Genomic DNA, 15,332 nt, shown 5'->3' on the forward strand with positions numbered 1-15,332 from the left:
ATGTTTTAGAATGTTTAAAACATTATAAATCTAAGAAGTTCACAGTAACCATTTCTAGAAAAATTTTCATTCATGTTACCTTTAAGTGACAGGACAAACTGCTTAAAACTAATTTTAAAGTAGCAAATTACCTTTTTATGATTAGAAACCCTTCTAAGATTGTCTTCTTCAATGTGAGGGAGCTGCAGAAGGGGAGACTTAAACTGCTGAAGGCCTTGCACAGCCATCTGGGAAAGCTTCATGCAGTTTTCCAGGGATGCCAAAGTTGGAGCACGAAACTCCCTTTCTTAGAAAGAATAGAAGAAAAGCAAAAACAGGTCTGGACTTTTTATATGTTCAGGAGTACACAATTCATCACAAAAACAAATTCATGTGAACATCCTTAACACCTCAAATTTTACGATCACAGTGTTGAATTTCCTTTAAAAGTTACTGGGTAAGACACAGAAAATACACAAACTTGGTCAAATGCACATACTGATGTCATGCCAAAAACTGACATCATCCATAACAACAAAACACAACCAGTATCTCTTTTTTAAGGGTCTCTCTTTCCATTACTGACCATAAATAAACGCCCTCGTTCTTTTTTCCATTATGTAAAAAACACTACACGTCAGATGAATCATCATCACATCACTTAAAGAATTACTTCAAACTCATTGTTAACCTAATTCTAAAACTACTCAGAGGAAGGAAAAGGGTATTTTAAATCTCTGCAAACAATAAATAACAATAAAACAATGAAAAATTAAATTCAAAGAACATAAGTCACCATACTTTACATAATAAAAAATACAGGAAAGAAATAAGGAAAACCATGAACAAAACTGGGAAAACTGATTCACCTTACAGACAGAATTATACTAAGCACCCAAAAATCTTAAAACTATGAAGTGTAATCTGTATGTGCTTGCAAGAAAAAGTACAACATAATTATGCTTCCTCCTCACCTTCACGGCTCCGGGCCATTATTATTAGTTGGCAGATTACATTAACCATTTCTTGAAGTAGGGCAGGGCATTTTTTCAGCATAAATTGCTGATCTGCAAAACAATAAAACACCTGAAACAAATCATTCTTCTTTTATGATTAAAACACCTTTATCACCTGTAGTCCAAGACGAATGCTAAATTTAAGCTGTCACACACATTTTTCACATGACCTCAGAATATTACAATAGTTTCTCCTCGGCAGCACTATGTCAAAAATCAATCAGAAAACCCTACCTCAAATTAGATGTTTCAAAGGCAAACTTTTAATATTATGGTCTTGGGCTTTATAAATTACTCCCTACCTTTTTTTTTGGAAATAGCCTTAATCTTAAATTTAATCATAATCTTACTGATTTAAGAACTTCAAAATTCTTCTTCCTGTGTACCTAAATTCCTATAATTATGGATAAGTCCAAAGACTAAGACTGAGAATAAATGTCAACCAAATGGAGAGAGGAGGATAGGAGGAGGAGGAGGGAGACAGACACTTTCATTTATACTGCATATAATAGTTAACCATTAAGATCATCCATTGGGGTTGGTACTCAACCTAAAAAAAAATCTGTTCCCTGATTCTAAGATAATTGGTAAAAATGGAGATGGTTTCATACCTGTACAGAACATTAGGAACAGAATTACTAGTTAACTTGCAACTTCAATAAACAATGCCTAAATAGCGCTCCTTGATTCCATCATAAGCAGCCTATCCTATCATTAATCACTGAGCATCAACTGACCTTGTTTTCAAAGGCATTTGATTGCATTATTGATTGGCTTAAAGTGGTGGGGGGAGGGTTGGTTCATTCAGAAAGAAAATTCCCTAAGGATAATAACTTTCTTTTAGAACTTCCAATTGAAATAATGCAAGTGAAAAGAGATGACACTCAAATTCATGACATCCCTGGAAACACCACTGTCCCAATCCACTGCTTTTCTTTTAAGTAGAATAGATGGCTTCAAGTACTTCTGAAGCTTTAAATAAAGATTAAACAGACACTTCATTGGTAACTACTGCTGGAGTATGATGGTGGTACTGGTGGCAGTGACTGAGACATCTGTTGTGAAAATCCATTTTTTCCTTGCCCCAAAAGGCTTACAAAATCCTTTTTTAAAAGCCATCAGGAATTATTGTATAATCTGCAACTGACTTAACATTTTTCATAGAGAGTATTCTCTCACCTTGAAATACAACATTTTAACATTTGCCAAAACATCTGACTTACTAATACCTTCAAAGAATTTGTGAATTATGTACATAGCATATAGATTTGTTTTTAAAAGGTCCTTGAGTAATTATCTGATTGAGCAAAAAAGAACAGTGACAAAAAAACACTGCACCACGAGGTCTAATTAAATCCACCTCTTCTGTACCACTAAAACCCTACAGATATTAGAATCACAAATACCTTCTTCAAGGGTCTCAGGAATTTTCATTCTAGCAAGATGAGACAGTAAAAGAACTCTGGCCTTCAGGCTATATGGGCAGGTAAGTGGCGGCTCATTCTTCTTTAAATTAATGCTGCCAATTTCTCTGATTAGCTAGAGTAAATAAAATAATTATTTAAAAATGTATACTTAAAAAAGCATTAACCTTATATACTTAAATGTTTATCAAGGAATTTGGGAGACAGGCCTAACCTGAGGTATTAGAATATTATCTGTTGGTCTGCTTGTGGCATCCTTGTTATACTGAGGATCAAATTCAGAGGCTCCAGCCAAGACCATGATAAGACCTAAGAAAACAAAAGAAATATGAAGAAAAATAAATTTGGTCACCCATTAATCCACCTCCCATGATACTTGATTAATCCTAGAGCGAGGCAGTTTTCCAATCACACACAATGCTAAAATCATCTGAACTCCACTATCAATAAGCATTAATCTCTCTCATAACAAAAGCAACATCTCACTTTTTAAAATGTGTGCAATATTACCTATCACAAGTAAATAGAAATACACATCAAATTAAGGGCCCAGAAGCAACTAGGTGCATTAAAATCACTACAAATAGCATCTGTTTCTAGACCTAAGCATGTGTTCCACAGAAATTTATGGTAGGAAGTATTCTATGTGATGTTACTAACTGCTTTGTTAAAAAAAAAAGGGGGGGGGGGCGGGGACTCCATGGCTAAATAAAGCTGAGAAATAAGAGTTAAAAAGAGTTTCAGGGGCTTCCCTGGTGGCGCAGTGGTTGAGAGTCCGCCTGCTGATGCAGGGGACATGGGTTCGTGCCCCGGTCCGGGAAGATCCCACATGCCGCGGAGCGGCTGGGCCTGCAAGCCATGGCCGCTGAGCCTGCGTGTCCGGAGCCTGTGCTCCGCAACGGGAGAGGCCACAACAGTGAGAGGCCCACGTACCGCCAAAAAAAAAAAAAAAAAAAAAAAAAGAGTTTCAGGTTTCTTCACTTCATGACTCCTCAGAGCCTTGAGTAAACTACAATATATTGTAATTTGCAGAAATTTTTATTATGGAACTCTGGAGGGTTTTGTAGGAATAGTGTTCCTTGAAATACACATGATGTGAGGTCACATATATTAGCGTTACCCTCGTTGGCCTATACAAGTTCTTCAATGACTGGCACTATAGTCATCAATCTTACCTTACAGCAGAAAATACATGCAACATCCTCACAAAAAGCAGGACGGTAAAGAGGTTAAGTGCGTAGCTGAATGACCTAGAACAATATTCTTCACCTCTCTGTGGGCCTTGGTTTCTTCATATGTGCCTGACACACAGTCAGCATAGTAATGTGTGTGAGCTAGTACTATTACTACCCTCAAATGTCTGAATGAAAACAACAGCTATATAAATGGTGCCAATGCTAAAACCAAGGATATATAAGCAAACCCACCAGCTAAACAAAGCTTTATGTATGTACTGGTTTAGGGCTTGGGAACCACATTACCTGAGTTCCATCCTAGCTCTGTCACTTACTGTGTATCCTTGGGCTCAGTTTCTTCATCTATAAAATGTGCTTAAAAACAGCACTTATTTATGGGGGCATACAAAGATTAAATGAGTTAATACATGCATAGTGGCTAGCAATGCCTGGCAATGACAAATACTCAAGAAATCCTAGCTGGTATTATTACAAAATTAGCCCACAAGAAGTTTTACCATAAAATTTCTGGAGGGAAAAAAATATGTATTGATATATACATATAGCTGAGTAAAATGGGAATAACAGAACTACAGATTAAGACATATGATAAAGGGTGTTAGCATTTTCCTCCAGCTTTAGCTATAATGAACTGAATATCCCTAAAACTATTAAATGGAATTTCTCCAGTTGAATATATATCAACTCTACATAAACGACTCAGAAAATAATCTAGTATCACAGTTACTTAAATTTACTTACGTTTCATATCCATATTTCGGGTTTTATAAACAAAGTATGTATAAATCTGTGTTGTGCGTATTAGAATCTGGTCTCCACTATAGCGTATTGAGCGATACCACCAAGAGCCCTAAAACACAAAATTAAACCAGAAATAAAGCATAAAAACCATGATAAATGTTAATTTTGATGCAGAATGGTCAAATTTTCTAAATGTTCATAAACCAATAAAAAGACCTGCTCTTTAGAACAAATGCCTTTGTTACATATTTCAAATGATTTATTTGGTAAATATTTATGCTGCCTGAGGCCTAAACACCAACCTACCTCATTACATATATATGATTAAAACATTTAAGTTTCAGCTAGAAATTGTTTAAAGACAAAATAGGAATGAAACAACCCACTGCTATAAGCAACAAGCTGGTTCCTCACACATAGCATGTCTTCAATAAATATTTGACAAATAAGCGAAGAGGCAATTTTATAGTTGATATACTACTTTCATTCACATTATTCCACACAAGTGGATTCTCACACAACAATCCTATGAAGAAGGCAAGACAGGTTAATTGTTAGCCTCACTATGGGACCCATAGGAACTGTAAGATCAGTAAGAATACCACCAGTCATAAGAGTAATAAACAATAAAATCATAAACTTTATGGTACCTCAATATTGAGGTACTATGCAACTGTTTTTAAAAATGAGGTCGTTCTACATGTTGTACCCCTATATGAAGCAAAAAAAGTCACAGAACAATACATATAGTAAGATCACATTTAAAAAAAATGTGCACATGTATATATACATAATGCATAGAAAAATATCTGAAAAGGAAGCAAACTTAGCAGTGATTATCTCTGACAGAGAAATGGAGTTGGGGGAGGTGGTAACGGAAGATTTTCATTTTAAATTCTAAATACATCTGTACTATCTCATCTGTGTGTAATTTTTGCATCAGGAGGAGATTCACTTTAACATACTAAAGAGATGTCACCTTTAGAAGACCTTTAAAGTATAACTGAATATAAGATTCTTAAAATTCAAGGATTAATGGATTATATTCTAATACAAATTACAATCTTATAAGGAGACTCCAAAGCATGCACCGATTCCCTTCCCTAAAAAATGTTAATAAAAAGAGCTGGAACTTACCACAACAACTGGAAGGATAACCATGAATGCCAATCCATATACAAGTAAAACCTTGAATTGAAAAGGAAAGAAAAAGTTATGGCCTTCACCAGGTAAATGATGACAACATCCATGAACACTTATTTTGAGGCTTACATGGGGGAGGCACTATTAAAAGCACTCCTCATGCAGTACTTCATTTAATCCTTATTTTCAAACTCTAAGAGGAAGGTACCATTATTATTTTCCTTTTGCAGATAGGGAACCTTCAGCATATATAGTCATCCCTTGGTATCCATGGGGAACTGGTTTTAAGGCCCCAAGGATACCAAAATTCAGGGATGCTCAAGTCCTTTATATAAAATGGTGATAAAAGAGTAGGGCCTCTTTACCCACGGATGCAAAACATGCCGAAAGGGAGGGCCAACTTCAGCTGACCCTTGAACAATGTGGGGCTTGGCTCCCCGATCTCCTTGCAGTGGAAAATCCAACTCTAACTTCAGAGTTGGCCCCCCATTACCTGTGGCTCTGCATCCGCAGATTCAACCAATCATGGATTGTGCAGTACTGTAGTCCGTATTTATCAAAAAAATCCACGTATTAAGTGGACCCACACAGTTCAAGCCCCGGTTGTCCAAGGGTCAACTGTATTATATATCCACACCTTGGCAAGTAGTTAGTGCCTTCCAAATAAATGGTAGAAGCTGGTTTCTTTGCCTAAATATCAAACAGAACACATAATGTTCTGTTTGCAAGTAATTTCTATCTATTGGTCTTAGATTTCTGTCCTACTGCTTGATCCCAAATCTGGTAGCTAACTATCTTTTCTCTAGTATTCCCTGAATAACCCCAAGCATAATAAACATGCTTATATACAGCAACTATATACCCTGGAAAATAACATGTAAATAAACAGCCATAAAATAACACTAAATAGCCATTTTCAAAACAAAACATGGATTTTTTTATTGCTTCAAAGATAGCTCCTAGATAAGTATTTTCAAGAAAGGAGAAGTAGGGAATTCCTGAACAATAGGTTAGGATAATTCCTGATGTTTTAGGAGTTGCAGCCTCTATATTACAGACTGAAGTCTGATATCCCACTGTCTCCTGAAGTGCCACATATAATATATATCATTATGTTAGCACACATTAAAATTAATTTAGCCTGGGTAAATGTGGAATAAAAGATAACTTAAATTTTGAGCGCTACGTAAGATAAATGTAGATACCATAAAAAAACAGTGGTTCCCTAAACCAAGAGTAGGACCCAATCTGAAACCACCTCCACAAGAAATCGCCACAACTGTAAGGAATTCCTTAAACAGTGCGGAGGTGGGGGGGGGGGGGACGGACCCTATACTAGAACACACTGCCCCAAACCAACAACCTAATAATAGGAACCGATTCTTTTCTCCATTATGCAAAAACAGTTTTCACAATACACAGTTAAATTGAAAACAGCACACCAGTATTTTCTTTGTAAAGCTCTCTATATATTACCAAGATATATCGAACACATTATAGTGTCTTATTTAAATGTACTCACCAAAATTGAATTTTTCTGGTCAACTATCCAAGCTGGCAGGGCAATTCCAAAGCTTGTGGCTAAAATAGGAAGAATATTTTTGAAGAGTCTCCATTTCCAGTTTTATTTCTTTATATCCCCAAATTCTGTCTCCCCCAGCCCCTCCAAAAAAGCTTTAAGATTATCTTATTATGTGTTTCCATTACACAAAAGTTGATGGACATGGTTTATATTTGAAACTTTAAATTTTTCCAGAAGAAAAAAAAATTCTAAGTATGTGAATTCCTTCTTCCCAGAACACTTAAATTATTTTATATGTCCTGAGTTTATGTAAACACTATGAATATATGAGAAAATGTTTAGTCAGTAAAGAAAAACAGATTTTATTCATCCAATTTTTATCAACTACTAACTGGAAGTGAAGAATAATGACAGTGACTACTTTCCTCATCAAATCAATCAAAGTTCTATCTTTCAAACCAATCTCTAGAAAGAAGAATAAAGTAAAAATTAAAGGGAACTCAATTTACATATTTGTTTAACTCCTTGTGGTTGTAATTTTCCTATTCACAAACTAAGAAAATCAAAACATTCTTTTCAATCTAGTTTAACATTTTTATAATATACACATATCATAACCCCAGTATTTTTTAATCATCATTTACCACACCTTGAGGCCCATCTGGATTTCCAAACTCTTCCCAATTTTTCCGGGACTCTTCATCAGTTAAACTAGCATAAAAGGAACAAAGGTGCAAAATTAGAAAGCCACATCTGAAAAATAAGTACTCATATACACAAACTCCATTAACTAACCAACTCACTTCCTAAAGATAATTTCAGAGAATCAAGAAAAGAACTCTCTGAAATCAGAAAAGAAGGGGGAAAGGAAAATAAGAAATTCAGCATTAACAGAAAATACTAACTATTGAGCCCAGATACAAATTCCTAGTTGGCCCATGGGTTCTCAGGTTTAGCCAGTTCAAGCCAGAAGATGCAACTTTAAAGGCTACTACATTTTCTAAGGAGGCAGGGAGGACTATACGTTACTTTTAAAAATCTTATACACTCAGATATTTCCCAAAATTTCTTCAATGTTCATGTTTTTACTTTAATAATGATATATATCTATTTTTTAAATATAAACTTAATACATGATTAATAATAATCCCTCCAAAACTGGTACCACATTCTCAAAGAAAAAAATAACACCTATAAAATTCCACTGCTTTGGAAAAGGTCATTTGCATTGTGCTAAGATCACAATTTCCTCCTAAGCCAACTTCCAGCAAGACTAAGAAAATACCTGCTAAAGCAACAGCTTCTTAACCCAAGCAATATGAAAGTGACAGTGATTTTTTAAACACCTAACATGAATATAACCCCTGACCTGGGCAATGGCTCAAGGCACAGGGTGAGAGTAGTTTTATTCCAGGTCCCAGTATAGATGTTAAAAAAAAAAAAAACATTAAAAGAAATTTTCAATTCCTTCAAAAACTTTACAATGCTGTTAAGGAGACAAGGCAGACACATACACACAAAATGACCAATAACATAATAAGGAAGGCATTCTTGCAGACTAATTGGCAAAAGATTATGTTTATGTCCAAATCTAATTTTAGCCATATTTCTATTTCCCAGAACATATGCACTTAAGATACAATGAATTTTCTATTCAACAAAGCTCCAATTGAGAGAGCGAATGCAGAAGAATCTTCATAAAATTGCAAAATTTTTCAATGATTTGAAAATATTTTTAAACTTACCAATTTGGTCATTTATGAAAACAAGAGCCTTGATGTCTTTAGTCCTTATTCAACTATAACTCCACTTACACTGTTTGACCTAAGGCCGCAGTAAAATACAGGAGCCAATGAAAGGCATTATTAGAGAGACTGCAAGTTAATAAGGAGTGGTGCTAAGATTCCTTTCTGCTAAGGGAGGGATGTTTTTCAAAAACTTTTGCCTTTGTTTCCCTGTACAATTGTCCACCCCACCCAGAGCTTTAGCTATTGTTTCTTTCAATTTTCTGTCTCCTAATCAGTGTCTTTTCCCCAAAATAATTATCTCTGTCCCCTCCTGACTTTCTAATGATGGCAGCACCATAAACTGTTCTGTTCTCTATACAATGCCCTTACGTTTTGCAAAATAAAGCACAGCTCTCATCAGAGAAGCACTTGATTTTTCAACCTGCATACACACCTGATTAAAATTCCATTAACTCATTCATTAAACCATCTGTACAACTGTTGTGTAACCATCCTGTATACTCAAAGGAATTATCCATTTTTTAAAAAGTCAGTGTAAGAAAGCAACTGATTTTGGGCTACTTATTAGTGCTTCAGTATCCATTCCTAAGACTTAAGGTACTTAAAAGCTATGTGATTTCAGTATAATTTATATATAACAAGCTTAAACAACACCAATGGTGCTAACATAATTTTTTTTAATTCAATGAGTATAAAGCTTCCTAAACATGATTATACCCCTTGACTTTGGGGGTGGGAGGTTATATCATAGATCCTATTAGGAATCTAATGAAACCTATGCCCCTCCTGCCCTGGAAAAAAAAACGCACATTTACAAACACACATAAATTCTGTATACAGTTTCAGGGACCTCAGTTTATAAATCCTAACCCAGAGAATGTTTTCACTAAATTATATGCGAAGGGCCTGAGTTGGCTATGTAGAGCTAAGCTACATATTCATATGTAAGAACACATGAAAACATACTTTTTAAAAATCAAAATATCTTTAAGGATGTAAATCATGCTGCCCACTTGTTACAAAGTAGTTTAAACATAGATTTTACACCCAAAAGCAAAATCCCAACTATATCCAGAAGAATGAATCAGATATCAATAGTTGGTCTAACTCCTCAAAAATAGCCATACCTCCTTTCCTTTCAGTTACAATCTGGTCTGAAGAAATAGGAATGACCCAGCTTGTTTATTATAATGAGTGAATAAGGGAAGAGAAACCAGCCTGAATAACCAAGGCAAATTCTGAAAAACCTTGTAGATCATGCAGTTTTTTATAACTGCATTCTACACGTTGCTTGAATTACATAACTTAGGCTGGTAGAGTTATACATACATAAGATAGCAGCTTCAATCACTCAGAACCTATATTCAGTAAAATGCACCCTTTTAACTAATCTAATTATACTTGTACAAGTTACAATAACTCAAAGTTCTGGGTCCCATAATCATTTTACTTCTTCACTTGTCTGATAGACCATCAACTATTTAAGACACTTTACATACAAAACATTCTACATCTTGAACATGTAACTGAGTTAAAACCAAAGGCCATATATTATTCTTCTGTACTTCTTAGAATAGTGACCATACATCATAGTCAGATTTCCAGTAACCTGAGAACAAAATCATGAACTTGAAAGTGTTACAATACCTGAAAACTCAGGGGGGAAAAAAAATAACTGTACCAAAAGCACTAAAATTAAAACTACTAATTATTTTGGGGAAAAGAATCTGATTAGGAGACAGAAAGTTGAAAGAAACAATAGCTAAAGCTCTGGGTCGGGTGGACAATTGTACAGGGAAACCAAGGCTATCTGACTTCCTCTGGAAATCTTCAGTTCTTCTTAAATTACCTGAAGACAGCAACTAAGGCACTGCAATACTTGTGCAACAAGGGTAAATGCTTAAAGGAGACACTGAAAAAAGGGGAAAAGGAGACACCAACTGAAAGACAGCAATCTGGAGGACATCTGCTGCGTAGAAAAGAAAATGTAGTATACACTTCAGAAGCTCCTGAAAGTATTGCTTTATTACAGAATCATATTCACATAGATAACAAGCAATCCACAAAGGGGGGGCAGGCTAGGCAGAGAGGAGACACGGTCAATATACTTTTATTATGCACAAAAGTGCGTAAGATGATATTTCCCAAACTTTTGTCATTCACATTCCACTTTCACAGCCTGCTATTATATCTGCATATCCTATTATTTACTTATATTTTTTAAGTTAGCTTACAAAATTATATACATCACCGAGTCCTCAAAAACAGATAACATCTTGTCTGTATTTTACTCTTTAATTCAACATAAGAGCTGTGTGGGATATATCTATGATTCCTGAAGAGTCCAGCTAACTTTTTAACTCTTGTAATATTAATACTCAAGGAATTACTTCAAATTTTATATACCCTATCCTGTTTCCCCAAAATTAAACTCATCTTTAGTTTATAGTTTAAATGAGACAAGCTATAAGCCAAAATAAAAGAAATAGATCTAGCCTAACAAAAAGCCTAGAAATGAAAACAAGGTGCAAGTATATCTCTTCTAATCAGGATGCTTTGAAAATAGCTCAATTAACACATCACTTATTACTTAATTTAACCAACTTACATGGCAAAAGCACTACTGTAAGTTATTTAAAATTAAGGTTTGGCTAAATTAACACTTCAGCGTTGCCAGGTAGTTCCATAAATGATAGACTCAACATATGAGGCGCTTAATAAAAGTGTATGACAACTATTTTATTACTACTTTATTCAAATAGAAAACTATCTTTACCACTCTTAAAAATGTGTAACGGGTCCTATAATACTTACGCTGCATAAGCTTTTGCTATCCTCATGAACATAACTTCATCACCTCCTTTATCTGGATGATACTTAAGTGACAGCAAACGATACTGTTTCTTAATTTCTGCTACTGTCGCCCCCTAAAAGAAAAGGCTTTGTTTTAGTAAAAAATAAGCACAATGCTGTAAAAACATAATCCATCCCACTTTGAACTTAAAATATTGAACTACTCAATATTTTCAGAAACAGAAAATGAAGTTTTCATCCTATATATACCTTGTCCTATAAATTTCACCCACATATTTTTAAAATAAAAATATTCATTTTGTCCAAGATATTTTATTTTATTGAGCACCTAGTATGTGCCACGCAGTACCCTAGGCACCGACAATTTTAGACTGATACTATATAATGCCATTTAAAGAAAATAAAATGATAGTGACATTTAAATACCAAAGAATGATCACAGTAAATTAAGTCTGGCTGAAAAAAAACTCAAATCAAAGGTTAACTTCCTTTCTAAGAAAAAAATCTGAAGAATTTCTGGTTTCACCTGCTTGTCAATATTTTAATGTTAAGTAAATACTTAATAAGTTTACCTTAGTTGTTTCCTAATTAGATTCAATTTCTATGAATAAATTTTTCACATTGATTTTTTATGGCATTAAATTGCCCCCAAACCTTTTAATCTTAAAAAATCCCTCTTGATAACCATGATCATCACAATAAGAAAACTCAGATGATATGCAAACTTTTCTTCTACAAAGCAGAAAACTACAAGATTAACACACTCCTTACTGTGTATCATATGAGTCTCTGGATCAAGCCATCTACTGAGGAGAGACTAGAAGTAAAAAAAAAAGTAGTATGGCAGAAAAAATGGAAAGGGCACTAGATTCACCTTTGTTACTAAGAAGTTATGGGACCCCAGACAAAACACAAATTTTCCAGGCCTCATTTTCTCCATGAGAAAAAAAGGGTAGATGATCGCTAGCATTCGTTTCAGTTCTAACTTTCCACTGATTAACTTAAAAGACCAATTTTCTACTGCGACCCATCAACTCAAGTTCAATCAAGAAAGTCAGCTAACAGGTACACTCAAGATTAACCTGAATTTCTATGACAAAGACACCAACACACTGCCTTAGTGTCAACTAACACAGGGTCCCATCCAACTAACATAAATAGACCTCCTGCTTCTAACTTTGCATTAAACCAACCTTAGAAATGTCTTTTAAAAATATACTAACTTCTCATCTCATCTTCAGATATTTTTACATTTCAGCAATTACAAACCAACTCTTAATAGGATGGCAATCAACATCTGTGGCTTAAAAAATATATGCTGGGGCTTCCCTGGTGGCGCAGTGGTTGAGAGTCCACCTGCCGATGCGGGGGACACGGGTTCGTGCCCCGGTCCGGGAGGATCCCACATGCCGCGGAGCGGCTGGGCCCGTGAGCCACGGCCACTGAGCCTGCGCGCCCGGAGCCTGTGCTCCGCAATGGGAGAGGCCACAACAATGAGAGGCCCGCGTACCACAAAGAAAAAACAATCAAAAAAAACATACATGCATTAGAATAATAATGGATTAGGTATCTTTTTTAACTGACCAGAGTCTGATTTCTTTAGGCACAGCTCAATTTCTTTTAGGCTGTGGGCCCAGAGTATTTTCAAGGGACTATATAAAATACTACTTACGGGATCCAAATTTAATACTTCATAAGGATTGTATTCTTGATATTCTCGGTCTGTTTTGGAAACTTTGTATGTAAGGAATAATAACAATGCCCATCCTGCAAGCAGAACTATTTTCCTGTTTAGAAAAAAGATAAGTGAAGTATAAATAAATACAACTATATGGTTTTCCTTTAAGATTCTAAACACACTATGGCAAGGCATAAAACGATCTTAAGTAGTCTCATGTCACTGTGCTATTGACTCAAATTCTATAACCACTGGATTGTAAGACACAATAAGGACTGCATCTTTTTTCACCTTTGAATTCTCTAGAACCTAGCAGTGCCTGGCATATAATATTCTCTCAGTTACTATTTGCAGAATTTTAAGTAAGAAGTTAATGTACTCATTAACTTATTGGACCCATTCCATTAGATCAAAATATATTAATACTTAGTATTCAGTTAACCATTTAATGTAAAAAAGAATTGCTCTTGACCTTGTAATTACACTTTTAGTAAGATAAACTATGAAAAATAATGGGTCAATTGTGCAAAGATGAATAAGTAGCCTTGTTTATAACAGTAAAAATTTGGAAACAACCTTAAATGTCCATTTATAAGGAACTAATTAAATAAACCATTTATAGGAGACTAATTAAATAAACCAAGATATAGCCACACAATAGAACATTTTTAGCTAACAGATATAGAAAGACGTGCATAACAGGTTAAAAAAAGATATAAAAGAACATATAGTTTGAAAAAAAACTAATTTCTTTTCTCCTCAATATGTTCTATTTAGTAAAAATATTTAAAAGATTGATATTATCAGTGTTGGAGAGGCTAAGGTAAAAAGGAACTCTCATACATTCTACACTCTAAAGGAATATCTGGCAATAAGGTTATCAAAAGCCCTAAAGAAGTATATACCTTTTTAACTATCATCTATTCCACTTCAAGAAATTTAGAAGGAAATAAACTAAAATTAAGTTTATAAAGTATAAAAGGGTGGTTACAGGTATAATTCATAGCTGAAAACATACACACATAAATGTCCATCAATACAGTACTGAAAAGATAAATAACAGTACATCCATAGAGAGATACTATCTAGACACTAAAAATATTTGCTGTGGAAGATTATCTACCTTGTACTGTTAAATTAGAAAAACAGCTTTCAAAGCTGTATGTATAATATAATCCTATTCTTTGTAAATAAAAGTTTATTATAAGTAAAAATATAGAAGGTAAATCATCTTTTTTTTTAACATCTTTATTGGAGTATAATTGCTTTACAACGGTGTGTTAGTTTCTGCTTTATAACAAAGTGAATCAGTTATACATATACATATGTTCCCATACCTCTTCCCTCTTGCGTCTCCCTCCCTCCCACCCTCCCTATCCCACCCCTCTAGGTGGTCACAAAGCACCGAGCTGGAGCTGATCTCCCTGTGCTATGTGGCTGCTTCCCACTAGCTATCTATTTTACATTTGGTAGTGTATATATGTCCATGCCACTCTCTCGCTTTGTCACAGCTTACCCTTCCCCCTCCCCATATCCTCAAGTCCATTCTCTAGTAGGTCTGTGTCTTTATTCCTGTCTTACCCCTAGGTTCTTCGTGACATTTTTTTTTCTTAAATTCCATATATATGTGTTAGCATACGGTATTTGTCTTTCTCTTTCTGACTTACTTCACTCTGTATGACAGACTCTAGGTCCATCCACATCCACCTCATTACAAATAGCTCAATTTCGTTTCTTTTTATGGCTGAGTAATATTCCATTGTATATATGTGCCACATCTTCTTTATCTATTCATCCCATGATGGACACTTAGGTTGTTTCCGTCTCCGGGCTATTGTAAATAGAGCCGCAATGAACATTTTGGTACATGACTCTTTTTGAATTATGGTTTTCTCAGGGTGTATGCCCAGTAGTGGGATTGCTGGGTCATATGGTAGTTATTTGTAGTTTTTTAAGGAACCTCCATACTGTTCTCCATAGTGGCTGCACCAATTCACATTGCCACCAGCAGTGCAAGAGTGTTCCCTTTTCTCCACACCCTCTCCAGCATTTGTTTCTAGATTTTTTGACG

The 15,332-nt window shown here is 35.0% G+C and overlaps 1 protein-coding gene across 3 annotated transcripts in view; it reads right to left on the reverse strand.

Moving 5' to 3' along the window:
- SEC63 (SEC63 homolog, protein translocation regulator) overlaps nucleotides 1-15,332 on the reverse strand; it is a 68,636-nt gene that overhangs the window by 27,763 nt on the left and 25,541 nt on the right. For all 3 annotated transcript variants that reach the window (XR_012324771.1, XM_033867596.2, XM_033867597.2), the window contains exons 3-12: nucleotides 13,256-13,370; nucleotides 11,584-11,696; nucleotides 7,671-7,732; nucleotides 7,022-7,080; nucleotides 5,494-5,544; nucleotides 4,357-4,465; nucleotides 2,634-2,728; nucleotides 2,402-2,534; nucleotides 954-1,046; nucleotides 132-286 (exon numbers count right to left, since the gene is read on the reverse strand). Coding sequence is in view for 2 of the 3 variants with exons in the window: in XM_033867596.2 (XP_033723487.1) it covers nucleotides 132-286; nucleotides 954-1,046; nucleotides 2,402-2,534; nucleotides 2,634-2,728; nucleotides 4,357-4,465; nucleotides 5,494-5,544; nucleotides 7,022-7,080; nucleotides 7,671-7,732; nucleotides 11,584-11,696; nucleotides 13,256-13,370 (985 nt within the window). In the remaining variant the exon portion in view is untranslated. The remainder of the gene's footprint in view (nucleotides 1-131; nucleotides 287-953; nucleotides 1,047-2,401; nucleotides 2,535-2,633; nucleotides 2,729-4,356; nucleotides 4,466-5,493; nucleotides 5,545-7,021; nucleotides 7,081-7,670; nucleotides 7,733-11,583; nucleotides 11,697-13,255; nucleotides 13,371-15,332) is intronic.

The sequence above is a fragment of the Tursiops truncatus genome, chromosome 12, assembly GCF_011762595.2.
Source record: "Tursiops truncatus isolate mTurTru1 chromosome 12, mTurTru1.mat.Y, whole genome shotgun sequence".
Lineage (NCBI taxonomy): Eukaryota > Metazoa > Chordata > Mammalia > Artiodactyla > Delphinidae > Tursiops > Tursiops truncatus.